Source organism: Mauremys mutica, unplaced genomic scaffold (assembly GCF_020497125.1).
Source record: "Mauremys mutica isolate MM-2020 ecotype Southern unplaced genomic scaffold, ASM2049712v1 Super-Scaffold_100472, whole genome shotgun sequence".
Lineage (NCBI taxonomy): Eukaryota > Metazoa > Chordata > Testudines > Geoemydidae > Mauremys > Mauremys mutica.
This window is the reverse complement of record NW_025423348.1, coordinates 5,412-25,494: the sequence shown is the minus strand read 5'-3', so window position 1 is coordinate 25,494 and position 20,083 is coordinate 5,412. Positions and strand designations below refer to the sequence as shown.

General features: G+C 52.4%; 1 protein-coding gene across 2 annotated transcripts; it reads right to left on the bottom strand.

Moving 5' to 3' along the window:
* Window positions 1–15,200: 15,200 nt before the first annotated feature.
* Window positions 15,201–18,788, bottom strand: LOC123361354 (zinc finger protein 250-like). 2 transcript variants are annotated; one of them, XR_006576153.1, is made up of 3 exons: window positions 18,728–18,788; window positions 15,801–15,917; window positions 15,201–15,413 (listed from the first exon to the last, which is right to left on the bottom strand). XR_006576153.1 is itself a non-coding variant. In XM_045001372.1 (3 exons), the coding sequence occupies exons 1-3, from the start codon at window positions 18,759–18,761 to the stop codon at window positions 15,370–15,372; spliced, it is 234 nt and encodes a 77-aa protein (XP_044857307.1). In that variant the 5' UTR covers window positions 18,762–18,782; the 3' UTR covers window positions 15,201–15,369. The 2 variants fall into 2 exon arrangements, 1 of the variants encoding a protein (XP_044857307.1); XM_045001372.1 differs by having other exon boundaries at window positions 15,201–15,452; window positions 18,728–18,782.
* Between the last annotated feature and the right edge of the window lie 1,295 nt (window positions 18,789–20,083).

The following is a 20,083-nucleotide window of genomic DNA, read 5'->3' as shown; positions in this document are numbered from 1 at the left end:
AGAGAGCTGGAAATCTCTCCCCCCTCATTTCTACCACTGCCCCTTTTAGTCTCTCCTTCCCCTGTCCTCTCTCCCTGCCCCTCTGGCTGGGACAGTCCCATTCCTGGGGGCTTTGCTCTCCCAGGGCTGGATTTTCTCCTGGCAATTGCTACTGGGAGGAGAAACGAGGAGGGGCTGTTTGTGCAGAGTCACTTTCTTGCCAGACCCCAGCACTTTCCCTGACGTCTTTCAGTTACCTGGAGACTCTGGCTCAGAATTTAGTATTAACAGGGCCCAGGGCTGCCCTACGGGGCTAGGACCAGCTGGAGAAAGTCATCCCCTGGGCCAGGCAGAGAAGCAGCTTTAATTCAGGTCACTTCCCAGCACAGAACCCCGCTGGGGGAGCAGCAGCTGCTAAGCCTGGTCTCCCAGATCACAATGGAGGCTGCAGCGTCTGACCCAGGAAGCTGAACCCCAGTATCCTGAGCAGAGAGGGACAGAGCGTTTGAGCAGCTTCCCTCCTTTAGCTCTCTGGGGAGAGCAGCTAATGAGAGCCCCTCCTCACAGGGAGAATTGCTAATCTCATTAGCCCCACTGTCGATCCGGAGTCACTCCTTGTCTTTCTATACAGTGACTCTGGATTAACAATGGTCTCAATGAAAACAGAGTTCAGAAAGAATCAGTCCAGAACGCTGTGGAAGAGACCATTGTGCGGCAGTGCTGACCCCCCTCCCACCTCCCCCACCCCCCAGATCCAGGACAAGGACTGGACAATCTAGGACAATGGAACTGGAAGTTCCTGCAGTTTTCAAGAGGAGAGAAGAGCAAAAATCTGTGATTTCACCTCACAGTGTTTGATAAGTGGCTAGAAAGTTATCACGGTGACTGGGCCTGGCCGGGGAATGTCGGGCAGTGCTTGGAGCCAGGATTCTGGCATAAGCTAATCAGGGAGAAGAAGCGAGGTCAGGAGCAGCCTGCAGAGCCCCAGCCAGCCTCCCCACACATACTCTCTGGGACCCAGCCCCCAGAGTCCCTGGCCAGGGACGTCAGATACCCCTCAGAGCCCCACCGGCCAGAGAACCCCCACCAGACCATCACTGCCAGGTTGGGAATCCCAAAGGGTTCCCCCCACCAAGAGACCCCAACAGCCAGAGACCCCCCAAAAGGGACCCCCACTGGGAACTTAGTCCCTCACTGCCTGCCTAGGATCCACCCCCCCGCCCTCCAGCAGGATCTGCCCTGCCCTTTGCCTGGCACCCCCTCCTCCCCCCTGCGGGATCCCCTGATGCTTTACAGGGGCACCCCCTGGCCTAGCGCCGGGGATTCTCCCACACACACTCTGTGCACTGGGCATGGCAGCGATCCCAGGAGTCTGCGGGGGAAGCCCAGACAGAGCCCCTGGCACAGCACCAGGCTCCCTCTAACCCCCTGTCCCGCCTCCCCAAGAGACGCCCACCCCGGCTGTTCTGCAGCCAACAGGCCCCCAGCGATACCCACCTCCAGGACCCACAGCCTCAGGGCTGGGCACATCACAACCACCCCCTGAAACCCCAAATCTCCAGAACCCACCAACCTCACTAGGGTACCCCCTGCCCAGCCACCCAGAGGCCTCCCCCTACCACAATTCCCCTTCAGCTGCTATCTCCCCACACAGCCCCACCCCCAACCAGCAACACTGTTACCTCACAGCGCCTGAGAAGTGGATAGAAAGTGACCACCGCCCCCTGCTGGCCAGTCACACAGGCAGAGGGAGCCCTGGAGGATGCTTCTTTAACAGGAGAATGGAAAACCTGGAGGCACAAAATAGGTAAGAAATGTCCATGGCCTGTCACTAGCAAATAATGGCCACCATGGATCCACCCCAGAGGTGGCTGCATCTTAGCACTGCGGGAAGCAACCCCTCACAGAGGCCATTTGCCATGGGGTTTAGGATACTTCTGGACCCACACTGCACTCAGAGTGACCTTCTCATCCCATGCCAGGTGAAGAAAAGAAAAGGGTTCAGCCATTAGGGCAACAAAAATGAGTAGGGGGCTGGAACACATGACTTATGAGGAGAGGCTGAGGGAACTGGGATTGTTTAGTCTGCAGAAGAGAAGAATGAGGGGGGATTTGATAGCTGCTTTCAACTACCTGAAAGGGGGTTCCAAAGAGGATGGATCTAGACTGTTCTCAGTGGTAGAAGATGACAGAACAAGGAGTAATGGTCTCAAGTTGCAGAGCGGGAGGTTTAGGTGGATATTAGGAAAAACTTTTTCACTAGTAGGGTGGTGAAGAACTGGAATGGGTTACCTAGGGAGGTGGTGGAATCTTCTTCCTTAGAGGTTTTTAAGGTCAGGCTTGACAAAGCCCTGGCTGGGATGATTTAGTTGGGTTTGGTCCTGCTTTGAGCAGGGGGTTGGAGTAGATGACCTCCTGAGGTCCCTTCCAACCCTGAGATTCTATGAACTCTCCCGTTACCAGCTGGGAACCACTGATCCCCAAACAGGGGGAGGCCTCTGGCTTTGATGTGTATTAAATATCTGGCTGGTCTCTTTCTTTGGCAAACATTTTAACAGAGGTAAAGGAGGGACCAAATGATTCACAAAGGAGTCGGGAAAGATGATCTCTGGGCAATTTCACCCCCTATAACATCCAGGATGGAGAAAAACTCAGGGCAACAGGTTCCTCTCGAAGGAAGAAGTTGCTGGGATTTAGAAACACGGGGAACAGCCCCAAACCTGAGAGGATTTTTAATTGACATTTGATAATGACATAGAAAGAGGCAAAACCTGAGCTTTGAGAGCAACGTTCAGAAATGAAAGAGAAAGGGTGGAAATCTGAGAGATTTTGGATCCATTTTGCAAATTATAGAGAGGAAAGTGGAAAATCAGAGGGATTTTATATCAGTTGTTGATAGGGGGTAAAATCTGAGTGTTTCACATCAATATCTGATAAATGAATAAAGAGGAAATGGGCAACATTTGCAAACATTTTATATCCAGGTTCAAGAATCTGAGAAAAGGTGTAAATCTGAGATTTTCTTGGTATTTTATAATTAGAGAGACGGGGAAATCTCAGTGCATATTCAATTAGAAACAGACAACTAGAGAGCAGTGAGGCAAACGTTTAGGTTATTTTATATGAATCTTTGAGATTTGTACAGAAAATGTGTCACAAACTGCGTATTTGATAACATGAGAGAAAACCACCAAGATCTGAGGGGTTTTTATGTTGCTGTTAACGAACTAGTGGAAAAGGGGGACTGTTGGACTGGATTTTATATGACTGTCCAATACATAAATACAAAGTGATGGTTCCCCCACCCCCACCATTCCCATGGGCAGCAGGGAGCCCTTTGAGAAGCTGATTAAAAGGGAGGGGGAGGGGGAGCTGGAAGGTCCCTGGATAAAGGAAGGGGGCAGCAGTGGGGGGCGGGCGGGTGACTGGCAACTGATGGTTGGGGGCAACTGTGTTGGTAGTTAGGGGGCAACAACTGGGATTGGGAAATGGGGTCTGGGCAGTCCCCACGGGGGACACGTGCACCTCCCTTCCAGTGATGAGCTGCTAAAAATCTTAACAACCGGTTCCCTATAAAAAGTTCTGATTGAAGAGATGTGCCACAGGATGGATTTTTTGTACCAATAGGGTTACCATACGTCTGTATTTTCCCGGGAGGAATTTTTAAAATTTACCACCCAGCCATTTAAGAACCTAAAAGCCTGACATCTCTGGGAAAATACAGATGTATGTTAACCCGACCTACAGTTCTTTTTTACAAAGATGGGCCTGAACTAGAACTGAGCTCCGTTTCACATGTGTGGGTCCCCGCCACTCCCTGGGGTGTGCTAGGGTGACCAGATGTCCCAATTTTATTGGGACAGTCTCAATTTTGGGGTCTTTTTCTTATATAGGATCCTATTACCCCTCACCCTCTGTCCTGATTTTTCACACTCGCTGTCTGATCACCCTCGGGTGTGCACAGGTGTGGGTCCCAGCTGCTCCCTGCCCCCCTAATTGAAGCAGGTGTGCAGGATTAGTGCCCTAGGAACTGCAGGGCACCAGTGGACATGAGGCTAGCTGCAGACAGGGGCGTGGAGCAGGGCTAGCTGGAGGCAGGGAGTGAGACACGGGCTGGCTGCAACAGGAGCTGGCTGTGGGCAGGTGGTGCAGACAGGCTGTGGCGGGGAAAGGGGCTGTGGCAGGGGTCGGGGGGGTGGCAGGGGCTGCGGGCAGGGACTGTGGCAGGAGGCAAGGGGGGTGGCAGGGGCTATGGCAGGACAGATGGCAGGGGCTGGCTCTGGCCAGGGGGTGCAGACAGGGGCTGGGTGGAGGCGGGGGCGACAGAGGCTGCGGGTGGGGGAGGGTGGCAGGGGGCAGCTGTGGGCAGGGAGGAGCGGGGTGGTGCAGACACTCACACAGGGGGAGAAGCTGGGAACAGGAGGTGGCTGCGGGCAGGGGCTGTGGGTGGGGGGTGCAATGGGGGGTGGCAGGGCAGGGGGTGCAGACAGGAGCTGGCAGCGGGCAGGGGAGGGTGGCAGGGCAGGGGGTGCAGACAGAGGCTGGCTGGGGGCAGGGGAGGGTGGCGGGGCAGGGGGTGCAGACAGGGGGCTGGGGACAGGGGGTGCAATGGGGGTGGCAGGGCAGGGGGTGCAGACAGGGGCTGGCTGTGGGCAGGGGGGTGGCAGGGCAGGGGGTGCAGACAGGGGGCTGTGGGCAGGGGGGTGGCAGGGTGGGGGTGCAGACAGGGGGTGCAGACAGGGGCTGGGGGCAGGCAGGGGGTGCAGGGAGGGGGCTGGGGGCAGGGGGTGCAATGGGGGGGCAGGGCAGGGGGTGCAGATGGGCTGGTTGTGGGCAGGGGGGTGGCAGGGCGGGGGTGCAATGGGGGTGGCAGGGCAGGGGAGGGTGGCGGGGAAGGGGGTGCAGACAGGGGCTGGGGGCACGGCACGGGCTGCGATCGGGGTTGGCAGGGCAGGGGGTGCAGACAGGGGCTGGGGGCAGGACAGGTGGTGCAATGGGGGTGGCAGGGCAGGGGGTGCAGACAGGGGGCTGGGGCAGGGGGTGCAATGGGGGGGTGACAGGGCAGGGGGTGCAATGGGGGGTGGCAGGGCAGGGGAGGGTGGCGGGGTAGGGGGTGCAGACAGGGGCTGGGGGCAGGGCAGGGGGTGCAATGGGGGGTGGCAGGGCAGGGGGTGCAAAGGGGGTAGCAGGGCAGGGGGTGCAGACAGGGGCTGCGGGCGGGGGGTGCAGACAGGGGCTGCGGGCGGGGGGTGCAATGGGGGGTGGCAGGGCAGGGGGTGCAGACCGGGGGCGGGGGGCAGGGCAGGGGGTGCAATGGGGGGCAGGGCAGGGGGTGCAGACAGGGGCTGGGGGCAGGGCAGGGGGTGCAGACAGGGAGCTGGGGGCAGGGGGTGCAATGGGGGTGGCAGGGCAGGGGATGCAGACAGGGGCTGGGGGCAGGGGGTGCAATGGGGGGTGGCAGGGCAGGGGGTGCAGACAGGGGGGCTGGGGCAGGGCAGGGGGTGCAATGGGGGGTGGCAGGGCAGGGGGTGCAGACAGGGGGCTGGGGGCAGGGGGTGCAATGGGGGGGCAGGGCAAGGGGTGCAGACGGGGCTGGGGGAGGGTGACAGGGTCTGGCTGCGGTGGGGGGGGTGCAGGCAGGGGGCTCTGGGCGGGGGAGGGGCGCAGACACTCACATCGGGGGGGGGCTGGGAGCAGCAGGAGGCAGCCGGGCACCCACTAGGCAGCAGCAGGAGCCCCAGGGCCAGAGCTCCAAAGAGCAGGAGCAGCAGGGCCAGGAGGCAGCTCACATGGCTCCCGCAGCGCCGCGCCCCCCGGCGGCCGGGAGGAGGAATTGCACCTTCCCAGCCAGAGCCCATCCAAGCGACCCGGCTCCAGCTCCCCCTGCCCCCTGCCCTGCCCTGGCAGAGACCCGGCATCTCATAGAGTATCAGGGTTGGAAGGGACCTCAGGAGGTGTCTAGTCCAACCCCCTGCTCCAAGCAGGACCAATCCCCAACTAAATCCCCAAATGGCCCCCGCAAGGAGTCAGCTCCCAGCCCTGGGTTTAGCAGGCCAGTGCTCCAACCACTGAGCCATCCCACCCCCACTCCAGGGGCAGCCATGTGCTGGGGAATGACTCAGGACAACAATTTCCCACCTACACAAGGACAAATCGCTGCAGATCAAATGGGTGGGAAAATGCCCCTCACTAGAGAAGATTTTAAACTGGCGTTTGAGACTCATGGGGAGAACGGGGGAAATCGTGGGAGACGGGAGAGCTGATCATTGGAGGGGATGGGGGGGAATCGCCCCAGATTTTATAGCCCCATGTGAGACACTGAGAGAGAAAAGGGGCAGAACTAGAGAGAATTTGTATCGGGGGCGAGAGGCAAGTGGCACAAAAAGGGACAGGATCCAATTAACCCCCCTCCCCCCTTCGCCCGCCCAACACTTCCCCCCCCGGGAATTTCCTGGCTGCACAGAGACAGTTCAACCCCCCCCCCGCGTCCCACTGACCTTTCCCTCCCTACAACTCCAGCTTCTCCCCTCCCTGCCTGACACCCCCCATCTCCCCCCACACCACAGGGGATCCCCCCCGCCAGGCCCCAGTCTCTGCCCCCCAAATCCCATTGGGGCTGAGGCAGCTCTGAGGCTTCTCCCAGGTTCCCCGGGGCAGAGTCACTTTCCTGCCCAGCCCCAGTGCCCCCCCCCCGAGGTCTCTCACTCCCCGGGGGGCTCCGTGGGAGGCTGGACACCAAGAATGCAGGACGGCAGGAATGGGGGTGACAGGCCTCCTGTTCCTCAGTCTCACGGCGGGACCCACGGGGCTCGTCACTCTCCGGCTCGGGAGCACTGGGAAGACCCGACCGTGGAGGGGCCGTCGCTGGGGGGGGCGGCCCCGCGCAGGCGCTGAACACGTCCTTATATCACTTCTGTGGCGGGAAAAGTGCTGAGGAGATGGAACGCTGAGGGCTGGTTTTGGCGGGAAAAACCGGTTTGGACTGGTTTGAGCCTGTGTCCTGATGGTAAACAAGTCCCCTTTCAGAGATGGAGTCCAGGGGTCAATAGTTCATATGCTCCAGATTGGATCTTATTTTAAAGCCAGTGATTTACTTCATAAACATCTTATTAACCAATTAATTGAATCTATTGAACAGTTTATATTTCTCACACCTAACAATGAGATACAAAAAAAGAACACAGACAAACCTTGTCAGTAACGGCTAATGTCCCAGCTGGGAAGCACATGAGCTTGTTGCAGAGCTGCTGCTCAGGGACGGGAACCTCCTGGCACCCCAGCCCCCAAAATCACTCAGGCTGCACTTTCTGCACGACTAGGTGCTGGCTGAGGGGGGCGTGGGAATTGGTGGCCTCTGCTGCAGGTGATGGGAATCGCAGGTATTTAAAGCCATGGCCTAGAGGAGGGAAGTGCCTAACTCCAGAGTCTGCAGCTGCCTAGGGCCAGGGCTGAGGATTTAGAGTCCCTAGTGCTGCCGTTGCAAGGTTCAAGCACGCTCAGCCCTGGCATTGCCACCCCTCCTGCGGCTAGTAGCTGCAGCTGGCTAAGGCTGGCCTCTGGGAACTGGCCCCATGGCTGTAGCCAGAGAAGCTGCAGGTGGCTCTGTGACTACTGGGGGCCATAAAGCTAGAGCAGCTAAAGACACTGGAGTTCACCTCAAGGAACAGAGGTCACCCGTAGGACAGGAATGTCAGGGGGAGCAGGGAAAGAGGGAGCAGGTCAGGCTGGCAGAGGGAGCTTCCAGCTGGGTGGGAGCATGTCCAAAGTGGAAAGGAAACAAGCATGGGGAGAGGTGGTGGTGACCAGGTAGCAGACTAGCATTTAGATGGGAGCAGAGGGAGAGAGGCTGGTGGCTTCAGATTCCCAAGGGCTAAGTCCTGACTTTGGGGAGATGGTGTTTGCAGGTGGCTGGCTCACATGGCAGGATGGGGGCTGAGCGGGGGGATCTGTCAGAACTGAGCAGGTATCTGCTGGCTTTAGAACTCTGAGCTGAGACTAGGACCACATGCCGTGACTGGTGACATGGGGGGTACTGGAGACATGGCTAGAGAAGGTCTGAATGAGGAAGGAGATAAAGCTGTGGGGAGTTTCCTTGATCACTATGAAAGTTCTGCTCACTGTGGACACTGGTAAACCCACATGGGTGTACAGCTCAATAAGAAAACCCGGGGGCTGAGGGAGCTGTGTATGGCAATGCATATAGTCATGTAGGGGTGTGTGATCAAAATGAAAAATGTCTCTGAGGTTCAGTACTGGGTATGCTATGGCACCAATGGCACTGCCCCACCAGGCCCACACTCGGAGCCCACAGTGACTACATAGGGGCCTACAAATATGTTTGGTACCAGGACCCACAGAAGGTTAATCCGGCCCTGACTGCCTGAGCACTATTTCAGCCTCACATTTTTGGGTGGACCTCCCACAGTGGTCCACCCAGTGTGCGCAACACACACACACAAACACCCCTCTCTCCCTCCTGGTGTTGGGAGGGGAACAGGAGAAAGAACAAAATAAGCAAGAGAAGAAGAGAAAGGAGGGAGGAATGGATGGAAGAAAAGGTGAAACAAAAAGGACAAACCCTAATGTCCCCAGTGATTCTAAGGGACAAGATCCCAGGTGCGCAATAGAATTCTGCCTCTTTAAGCTCGTGTTTTCCATGCCTAGAATTTAACTGTCACCAGATGGATCAGACTGAAAAGGTTTCAAACCTACAGGAGGCTCTTACCTTCTAAACAGGGATGGCTGTTTTCTAGTAAAATCACTAAAAGGGAAGGAGAAAACTCAAAAGAGGTTCCTCCTGGCGCTCACGTCCGTGATCCCGAATACTCTCTCAGTCCTCAGAGAGAGACCTGGAGAAGGAGACTTGCTGAAGCAAAGCCACAGGGGTCTCTGAGGTTTCCCTGGCCCCTCGCCCCTGTCCTGCCTGGCTGATGTCAGCATCTCTCTATGAGGTCACCACCTCCCCACCACCTTGGACCAATAGGCTGAGGTCCTGCCAAAGGCCTTTGTGATGTCACTGCCACACCCCTCCCTTGCTGGGCAAATGTCCTGCCCCTGGCCAGGCACTTTGGAGGTTTGAGCTAGTCCCTGTGGATCACCCCACACAAGGAGCGTTCGTTCTAGGCAGCAAGCCGGCTAGACAGGGAAACATCAGACGCTGCTCCCAATGCTACACTCAGTTTTTCAGAAATGAGTCGACTTTATGGCCAGAAGAGACCATTAGAGCATCTAATCTGACCCCCTGCATATCACAGGCCTCCTGTAGTACACCATAGCTACTTTTGGGGCAAACATATTCCAGAAAGTATCAGAGGGGTAACCGTGTCAGTCTGGATCTGTAAAAGCAGCAAAGAATCCTGTGGTATTCACCCATGAAAGCTCATGCTGCAAAACGTCTGTTAGTCTATAAAGTGCCACAGGATTCTTTGCTGCTTTTACATTCCAGAAAGGCATCTAGTCTTCATGAAATGACATCAGGAGATGGAAAATCCATCACTTTCCTTGGTAATTTGTTCCTGTGGTGAATCATCCTCGCTGTTGAATATTTGTGCCTTAGTTGTAATATGAATTTGTCTCTTTTCACCTTCCAGCCATTGGGTCTTGTTAGGCCTTTCTCTGCTCGATTCAAGAGCCCTTTAATACCCAATCTTTTATCTCCATTAAGGCACTTCAACACTTTAATGAAGTCACCTTTCAATCTTCTTTTGATAAGCTAAACAGGTTGAGCTCTTTCCATAGCTCACTAGAAGGCATTTTTCTCCAGCCCTCAGAACATTTGGTGGCTCTTTGCTGCCCCAGCTCCAATTTCACAACATCTTTTTCAAAGGAGGACACCAAAACTGGAGGCAGTATTCCAGTATCAGTCTCACTGATGCCATGTCACCTCCTGTGATGTTATTGACATAATCTGTAACTGTATAGATCACCGTTGCGACCGCTGTTCTATATTCGCAGCCAATATTGTAGAAAGGCTGTTGTGTAAGGGGTCTATGGAGAGGTTCTGATTGGCTGCTTATAATGATGCTATCTCTAACTGTGTATCATTTTTGTAGTTGATGTTATGAATATTGGCTCTATGCTGCCTGTATTTCAAACTTGTGCTCTGCTTCCAGGGAACACCCCAGCCAGACAAGTTGGTGTCAGTTATGCCTAGCCTGCTTGATGGCCCATTACGGACCATCAGCTCTACAATCAACCCACTGAGAAAAGGCAGATACACCTTGTGACTCAGCAAGCTATGCAAGGACCTGCCTATGGACAGAACTCTAAGGTTTTTCTATGCCATGTGCTTAGGGAAGACGTATTTTCCATGCCCTGGTTCCTCGCTGACCCAGAGAGAACAAAGGAACACGAAAACAAAAACCTTCCCCCACAGATTTGAAAGTATTTTCTTCCCTTATTGGTCCTTTTGGTCATGTGCCAACCTGGTTATCTGAGTTTTTTAACCCTTTACAGGGTATTTTATGCTACCCGTAGCGATACATTTATGACACCCTGTAAATAGCAATCTGCGGAACCTGATTCTGAGAAAGGGCAGGGTGAAGGGCAGTGGCTTTAGCAGATTTACTGAGCATGCTTAGTTCATGTGAGCATGCTCAATGCACCATAAGTAGCAAATTCCTACACACAGCAGTTTCTCACACTGCACCTGAGGCAGCATGAGGCAGGGGCTCCATCGCTGTCCAGACCCCACCCAAGAGCAGATCCCCAGGGGCTGCGAGACCCTCAGCTTCTGGGACCTGTGTGTGGAGTCTCTCTTCTGCCCACTCAGGGCTGCCCCTGGTGTCCATCTGGCCCCTGGTGCCTGCGGCCCCTGGCCAGGGGTGGCAGAGCCTGGGACTGGGTCCAGCTGGAGAAAGTCCCCACCTCGGATGGGCACAGAAAGTGCTTCAGTGAAAGTCTGTCCCTGGAGCAGCCCCTCTGGCGCCGCAGCAGCAGCCCGGAGCTCAGCCCCGGCTCCCAGCGCACACTGGAGGCAGCAGCACCAGCAGTGTCTGGTACCTTACAAAGCCCGGCCACCAGGAGCTGCCCCACGGCTCTTTTCCTTGTTTTTCCTGCTTCCTTCCTACCAGCCCCCCCCTGCTCCAGCCCCTTCCTGGCTCCTTCAAGCCCAACCCAGGCTGCAGCTGCCGCACTCACTGGGCCAGGGACTGTCTGAGGTGGGAACTAGCCCCATCTCTGCTCCTCCTCCTGCCCCTGTGTGTCCCAGAGCCGCTGCAGGGACTGACCTGCACCCAGGCTCTCGCTCCTATTAGCGCTCACAGGGGCCAATCCAGCTACGGGAGAGTGAGCGCCCCTGGGAGCAGGGAAGTGACCAAGTCTCCCTGCCAGGGGGTGGGGGAGGAGGAAGAAAGGGAAAGAGGAGAGACTGAAAGGGGATAAGGAGAAATAAGTGAGGCAAGCAGCACCCAGCTCTTTTCTACTGCATCACCCCTGAGTAGATTGCTCCTGAGCTCTGGGTAGATAGCCCCCAGTGTCTCCCAGATCCCCCTGCTCCCAAGGCAATGCACATAGGGATCTCCTTCCTGCCAGGCGTGATTGCAAGCAGGTGTAGGTGTCACCCTTATGCCATGATTGGAGAAAGACAGCAAAGCTTGGGAACACGCGTCTGTATTTCCAGTCCAGTGTGACAATCCCGCTCCAGGAGGGGTTTGTTCTCTGCTCCTGCTGGATGGGCACAGAATGGGGCAGCAACAGGTTTGTGTCAGTTTTTGTTGCTCCACGTTCCTTAACTTAGAACAGTGTGAAATGAAGAAAATGGAGATTGAATTAAAGGGAAATATACAAAGAAAAGTTCCAGCCCCCGTTGCTTATTGAAAGAAATGACTCAATTTCCCAGTTACTTGTTTTATTAACATGAACAAATAATCCCAGGAGCGCACGTCACTAAGGCTAAATGACTATAGACACCACTCAGCTAAGGGTTAAACAACACAGTGATAAAGTTCAGGTCAAATCAGGAAATCAATGAGTTAACAAGGATACTGCGCTGGAATCAAGTCGTCAATTTAGTCCAACCATCAGATTATACAGTAGAAAAACCAACCCCTATAAATCCTAAAAGAGCAACCCAAGGAGGCAGGTGCACATTTAGTGATGCCGAAACCCCAGAGATTTTTCACCCAGGCCTTGCAACCCAGATTTACCCAGCTGAATATTTCAATGCCGAAACCGAATCATTGCTGACATTTAGCCCACAACCTCAACGCTAGTTACAGTTTTCTCCTTAGATTTCACTATTATGTAGCTAATACTTCTCCTCACCCTCTCGCCCCAAAATACATACAGACCTTAAGAGACACATTAGTAAAAGAAGTTCAGACAGCTCTCGCTGAACAATACACATCTGACCACTCAATTCCTTGCGATGCTTGCACAGGTGAGGCGCATGCGTTCAGTCATTCCATAGGGCAGGGTTTTAAGGCTATTAAGATTTGGGGAACTATTCTTCCTAGCATCTTCCCATTGTAGATTTCAGAGGTGTTCACGCCCTCACCGAGCCGCACTGTTACACCCCAATCAAATAGAAAGACCGGGAGTTCTCCAACTTCATAAAAAGAAACAGACAAAAAATAGAAAAGGGAACAAAACGTTTCTAAGATAATAAGGGGTTGGATCTCTGCACCTCTCGGGCTTTGGATTCGCCCGGAGTAGGAACTGTAGCTGCAGTTTAGGAAGCAGGTACTGGCACAGATTTCCTTTCTCTCAAGTGCAGGGCATGACCTATGTCTCATTCTCTCTGTCTCCCATCAGGTGATGGGACAGAGAGTGAGAATGAGGAGGGGAAACCCCAGCAGGAAGATGCTGAGGAATTAGAACCACCTGTGCTCTATTTTCACACTTTCTAATTTTTCAAAGAAGCAGGAGGCAGAGAGGTGATACAAATGCATTAGACTCAAGAGAAAAACTAACGACAGGTCTACACTAGGAGGGGGGATCGATCTAAGATACACAACGTCAGCTACGGGAATAGCAGAGCTGAAGTCGACGTATGTAGGTCGACTTACCTCGGCATCTTCACAGCGCTGAGTCGACTGCTGCTGCTCCCCTGTCGACTCCGCTTGCGCCTCTCGTGGTGCTGGAGTACCAGAGTCGACGGGAGAGCACTCAGGGATTGATTTATCATGTCTAGACTAGATGCGATAAATCAACACCCCAATAGATCAATCGCTATCCGCTGATCCGGTGGGTAGCATAGACCTGCCCTAAGAGACCAAACCACAGACTCTGGACTCAGCATTCAAGTATCCTTCAGTCTGAACTTCGCATCTGATACATTCCCTCACTGGCTACCATTGTTTGGCCAGCAAGGAAGTGCTCCTTGTCCAACAAGGCAGCCAGATTGGGACCCATAGGCACGGAATGGCTCTGAAGGAATCAGCTGTTTCTCTCTGTGCTTCATCTAACTTTGGAGCAAGATGGTAAAAGACAGTTGTGCCCAGTTTAATCATGGCGTCCTTTAGGAATGTGATCAATGCCACTTAACTAGGGAGCAGGATTCTTAAAACACCATAGCTTCCATATCTGGGGTGAAAATCAACCATCACTACCTGCAATTTTTACCTGAGTTCTTGTGAAATCTTTGACCTTACTTGGAGTAATTTTACACTTCTCTGGCGTAGAATTCTTCACCAACCACACAACAGATCAGTAGTGACAGTGAGGTACAACTCCCCCTACTGTGCCCTTTTATTTCTTTAATCTGGTGGCACAGATTTAAATTAGGGACTAAATTCAGGTGTGACTTAGAATCCCTGTAAGATACCAAATGTCAGGTCTCTATTAAAAATAGGTATCTTTCTGCAGCTATAGCACATTCAACATGGGTTTCAATTTCTACACATTTGCAGCATCTCCCAGGGGTGAGCTGAACAGAAATGTCACCTCCATTTTTCCCCATCTCTATCTAGATAGGGATTGCATTTCCCAAATAATAGGCAACATGCACCTGATTAGGAAGGAGATCTCTTCAGGAGCAATAGGGCCTGGGCCACAACGGCTTTGGGAGCCCAATGCATGGGTATTTTGCTTAGTTCCAAGTCATTTACTAGGGTATCATCTTCCCAGCTCTTTTTTCTAAAGATTGACCTAACCAACTGCACAACAGGGGGATTGGGATGGTGATGGGGAAGAAGGGAATCCCTCTGACTTACCCTATCTCCTTCTATTGTTACAGAGGGTGAAATGACATTTTCCCCTATCCCTGCCCTGTTCCTGCTTTTTGTTATAGTTCAATATATTTTAAGTGAGGAAAATGGTAGTAAAAATATCTGCTCTGCAGCACAACCTGAACCAACATCAGAGCAACGGGGAATGAAACAATTTCTTCCCCAAGAGTGAACTCGATGACTAACAATTGCTGTGAAATGGGGGAACAGTATAACCGTGATGCTCAGGGTTTGTTTAGACTGGGAAAAGTGATGGAGTTTAGGTCAGGTCAAGGGGAAAGCTAACGGCAGCCACTGCACCTGGGCTGCATCTGCACAACAACTCTAATTGTCTTTTTACACCAAGATCACTAACTTGAGCAGCCAACGCCATGTAGAGCCCTAGTGGATGTCAGGCTCAGGTAGTTTTTGCCTCAGTGTAGCTTGTTGGGAATCAAACCACTCTCCCACCTGGAGGTGATGGAGCCTGGCTGTTCTCAGTGGTAGCAGATGACAGAACAAGGAGCAATGGTCTCAAGTTGCAGTGGGAGCCCTCTAGGTTGGATATTAGGAAACTAATTTTGCTAAGGTGGTGTTGAAGCACTGGAATGGGTTACCTAGGGACGTGGTGGAATCTCCATCCTGAGAGATTTTTAAGGCCTGGCTTGACAAAGCCTGGCTGGGTTGATTTAGTTGGGGTTGGTCCTGCTTTCAGCAGGGGAATGGACTAGATACCTCCTGAGGTCCCTTCCAACCCTGATATTCTATGGTTCTATGACATACACTCCTACGACTCAATAGAAAAGATCATAGGACTGACCCCAAAGAAGGGTGAGCTGGAAAAGGCAGAAGCAGGCAACTCATCTGGGGGAGCTGAGCTACTACGGTGAAGATGGTGCAAAGATCACTATGTGGGAATTAGCAAATGTGATTTAAAAAAAAAAATCTTTGCTCAGCCCTAGTCAAGGCATTTATTACAGTTCTCGCTTACGTGGATTTTCTGATGTCTGACAAGGTGTGAGCTCCAACTGAAGCTTTTCCCACACTCATGGCATGTGTAGCGTGTCTCTTCAAAGTTGATTCTCTCATGTGGAATAAGGACTGAGAGGCTACTTAAGTTTTCTTCTGACCTCTGCTGAGTCTCACAGGCTGTTTCTTTTTCTGGGAGTTCACAGCTCCTGGAAACGTTCTCTTTGGATCTTCCTGAGAACTTCCCATGTAGTTCTCCTTGCTCAGCATCTTTCTACTGGGGTTTCTGCTTCTCATTCTCATTCACCATCCCAACACCTGATGGGAGACGGAGAGAATCCAGACATAGGTCACTCCCTGCACCGGAGAGAAAGGAAATCTCAGAGAGAGGAATGGAAAAAGGGATGAACAAACCAAAATATGCGTGGGAGAGATCAAACTGATCAGGAGCTGGTTTTCCCCAAACCCTTCCCCAGAGGAGAGAGGAAGGGATCAGCTTTAGTCCGCATCTCACCAGAACACTCTGGGGAAAGCTACATTGGGCAAGGACCTGCTGCCACTTGTCAGAGTATAGGTGGGAAGCCATGAGTCACATCTGCCTAATGATTCCACATCTGCAGGGAACAATCCTGAACTTGGACAGCTCACAGGGTCTTTGTAGGGCATCCCAAATGTTTCCTGAATTCACAGACACCAATTCCCTACCTGTGCAGGCAGCTTTCAGGAGCACTTCTTTCTCAGCGCCCTGGAGATCCGGGACCCACAGCTCTTCCTCTTGTTCCAGCTGCGAGATCACATCAGGTGTGGAATCTGGAAGCCCTACTGCAGGCAAAGAAAATAAGGGAGGTCAGTGGAATTTGTGGGATACTTGTCACAAAGAATAGTCCATGGTTTTACCCCCAGCTCATTTTTAAGCAGTAACGTCCCAAGGTCAGCTTCCTTGGCTCAAAGTGGCTGTATAATTAATTTTGCTAGGTGTAAGTTAATTAGGGTAGTGGGATATAATTGGTTAGAGAATTATGTTACAGTCTGTTAGAATTGGTTCGTTAAATTTCAGTACAATGATTGGTTAAGGTATAGCTGAGAATATTACTCTATAAACAGGAGGGGGAAGGGAAACTGGAATTATGTTTGTTAAGGGGGGAATGGGGAACAGGGACACAGGCAAGGCTCTGCGGCGTCAGAGCTGGGAAGGAAACACTGGGGAACAGACGGTATCGGCATGTAGAGATAAGCCTGACTGGTGTGAAGGGCTTCAGAATATGCCTGCTTGGAAACTAACCCCAATAAACGTGGCATTATGCGCACTTCAGACTTCTGGTCTTTTGCTGCTTGCTGTCTGCGTGACAAGAACCAGGGAAGCAGGAGGCCTCTAACAAAACTGACATGACCTGATAACCAAGAGGTGAGCCTTTAAGGAAGGTTTTAATACACTTTGGAACTGATCAGGGTTTCCCACGAGGACTGATGAGGGGGTGATGGTAAATACGCATTTAGATCCTTTTCTTGTTTTATATCCTTTCCCCATTAGGCACACTGGCACTGTCATGGATCCATGGGATCTGTGCAAAGCCCGGGCTTTTAAAAACAGTCCTTGGGAAGCCTCTGGCTTTAACAGGCTTATTTCAACCTGTGAGCTCTGCCAGCAGGTCCAGCTGAACGACACTCCTGTTCAGTGACGGTTCCTCAGTCAATGCACAGAGCAAGTTTTTGCTGTGGCACTGGTCAGACTTTTAAAACATAGCAAGGTTTATTAGTCAACTGAAACACAGCATTGGAAATTCCTTGGATTAGCACAGGGAAGCAAAGAAGACAATATAGTCCATACTGGCCAATGCCCTTGAGCCAGGCTGCTATAGAAAACAGTTTGGATTCCTTTAACTGCACCTGTCCATTTGTCTTCGCTCTGGTAGAGCTCCCTGTGTCTGTGAGCCCAGTTCTTCCTGCTCCCAAAAACATAACGAGTCCATGTGTGCTTCACTCAGAAGCTGAGATCCTCCCATGGACAGGTGACAGTCATTCCCTTGTCTCTGTTGGGTATTCCATTGATGTAGGTTGGTCCCAGCCAGTCCTTAATGACCCATTCATATCACCCCATGACAGATAACTGACAGAACACCCCATGTCTCCTGCTCATTCTAATCATAGCAATGCCAACCACAGACGGAAACTGAGGTGCGTAGTGGCTTCATACACGTATCACCGAAATTCCCACCTCTCTCACTCACACACACAGCTCAGAGCCCTTGGAGAGAAAGCAAAGCACAGGAACAGGACGTTAGTCCAGTGAACTCAGTGGAGGACAAGCTGCAATCCTCAAACCCTGGTGAAAAAGGAGAGGCAAGCACGTGCCTGGGGTGGCAAGCCGTGGGGGGCGCCCTGGTGGTCCTTGTGAGGGCGGCATCAGGCAGCCTTCGGCAAATTGCCTGCGGGAGATCCGCCGGTCCAGCGGATTCAGCAGCAATTCAGCAGCGGGTACGTTATGTGGATTGATCTTGCCTATGATTTCAATTATAACTGCCTCTATTAAATCAAGTTTGTGTGTTTCACCAAATTTCATCTTCTCAATTAACTTTGAGTAGCCATGAACAAGGACAAGTTGTGCCCCAACACGTAATCTTATAGGTGTAAAAACTGTACAGGCTACACCACCACCCTGTGACATCATCAACAAAGTGCCCATTTGTGCCTGGGTAGGGGCCCTGCTACGGGAGGGAGGATGCAGCAAGGACTCAGGGTCGGTGGCCAGGGTCGCTGTGCATAGGAGATGGGGAGGTTATATGGGGAGGGGGGTAATGAGCGGCAGAGGGAGGTCAAGAGTTAAAATAATAATATTTGGGGAAAACATGTATACAAGTGAAACAGAACAGAAATAAAACTGGAGTGTGGGCTCTAAAGCAACAAGGCTTGGGCAGGGATTCAGGGTTAAAGGTCTGGGATCCCCCACAGCTCTAGATCCCCAAACCTCTCCTCCCTCCCACTGACCCACCCAGCCCACTTCCTGGGTGCCCTTCTTCCACACTCCCCTCCGCTTCTTCCCATTACTCTCAGCCAGCACCACCTCCTGGCACCTTGGGAGCTTCTTGTGTTCCCTCCTCGTCTCTCACAACCTCCTACATCCCTGCTGCTTCTTAGCTCTAACCCTGCACACACCCGCCCCATGTCCTGGCACCCCAGAATTAGCTACTCCCCCCTTCTCCTCCCCTCCCACAGCTCTGTTCTCCCTTCAACCGTGGGCTCCTGAATGGCAACATTATACGCTCTCCTATCAAAAGAGGAGCTCATCTGACTGTCACACAAGCCCTGCATCAGTCACACACCTATTTTATTAATTAAATTATTTATTTTTTAAATAATTTTTTAAATATTTTAATTAATTTTTTTAATTAATTTTAAAAACCAGTTATTAATGTAGTTGCTAATGTAGCCAATAAGGACACATTAAATGCAATTTCAAAATGACTGATGACAAATGTCTAAAAATTATTTTAGTGGGTGGGAGATGAGGCAAAAAAAGGGGGGGAAGGAAACTTGTCAAAACTTGTATGATGAATAAAGGTATAAAGTTATTACTACTCAGGTTCTTCAGAGACCCCACAGCTTCTAATAACCCAGGGGACAGGACTCCTTACCCAGCGAGGTCACCGTCTCATAGTTCTCCTGCATGACATCCCTGTAGAGGGCTCTCTGAGTGGGGTCCAGCAGAGACCCCTCTTCCCTGGTGAAATACACAGCCACCTCCTCGAAGGTCACCGGCCTCTGAAAGAGCAAGAGTCCAACACTCGGTACCTGATGCCCCACTCAGACTTTCAATCAAATGGAAGCTCTGGTGGATGATAGTCAACAGAGTCCCATCCCACCCCGCTCAGAGCAGCCAGGAAACGCCAGGGGGAGGGACGAAGCGAGAGCCCCTTGTCTCTCCCAGCAGAGCCATCCCCCCCTACTAGCCACAGACGGGCACAGGAGATGGAGGCCCTGGCAGGTGCAGGGAGAGCTCACTGGCAGGGAGCCCAGCGCTGTTCTCATTGTGAAGAGCTGGACGGGGCCAGACTCAGTGGGGGGCAGACGACATGACGGTCCAGGGGGGCCTTGCTGAGGGGGTTCCTCCAGCAGGGGTGTCCTGTCCCTCCTCCCCACACTTCTCTTCAGCTGTCTGCCCCTGCAGCTCTTCCTGCAGCCCTGCCCCCTCCCCCCACTTGGAGCTGCCCCCGGCCAAGCTGCTCCCAGGAGCCTCCTGTGCTGTGCGGGGGGGGTGTGTGGGGGTGGCCCCACCCTCCTGCCTCTGTGCCCAGTCTCTGCTGAGCTGAGGTGGGGGGACAAGATTCTGTGCTGCTGCCTCTGGGTCAGGAGTGGGGGGCTGCTGGCCCCTGCTGCCGTGTGAACGAGCCTTCAGACTAGTGAGTGCCGCTGGGCTGGGAGTGACAGCGGGTGTGTCTCACCCTCCCCCCGCACACACATTCACCCCACCACAGACACGTCAGTTACTGTTGTTACTTCCTGTCAAAACGCGCAAAGTACATATAGTCTCTGTAATTTTATTCTTTCACATTCAGTCAGGATGACAGTGCTGGTAGTTTAGCTTTTTAACTGATCTCTGAATTTCATCATTTTATTTCTGTCTTATGCTTAAATTCAGTTCTTTGAGTAACGAGTTCTAAAACGCCTCACCTGTCCTGGCTGGAGTAATTATCATTATTACTGTTATTGCCGTATTGTGCTTTGTCATTCGTTATTTACAATGGTACAATCAAATAACAGACTGTACATTTTGCTTGTACTTACCTTAGCAGGGCTCGTTTGAAAAAAAATAGCTAAACTCAAAACTTTAGACACTGTGCAGATGAAGATCATTTATCTTCAGCCTGTATTTTTAAATCTGTCTGTAAAGTAACTTAAAATTTCTATGAAAATAAACGCAGCTCCAAGTATGATACTAATAGCAATGATGGAGTCAAATCTTACTGAGTCACATACATGATAGTGATATG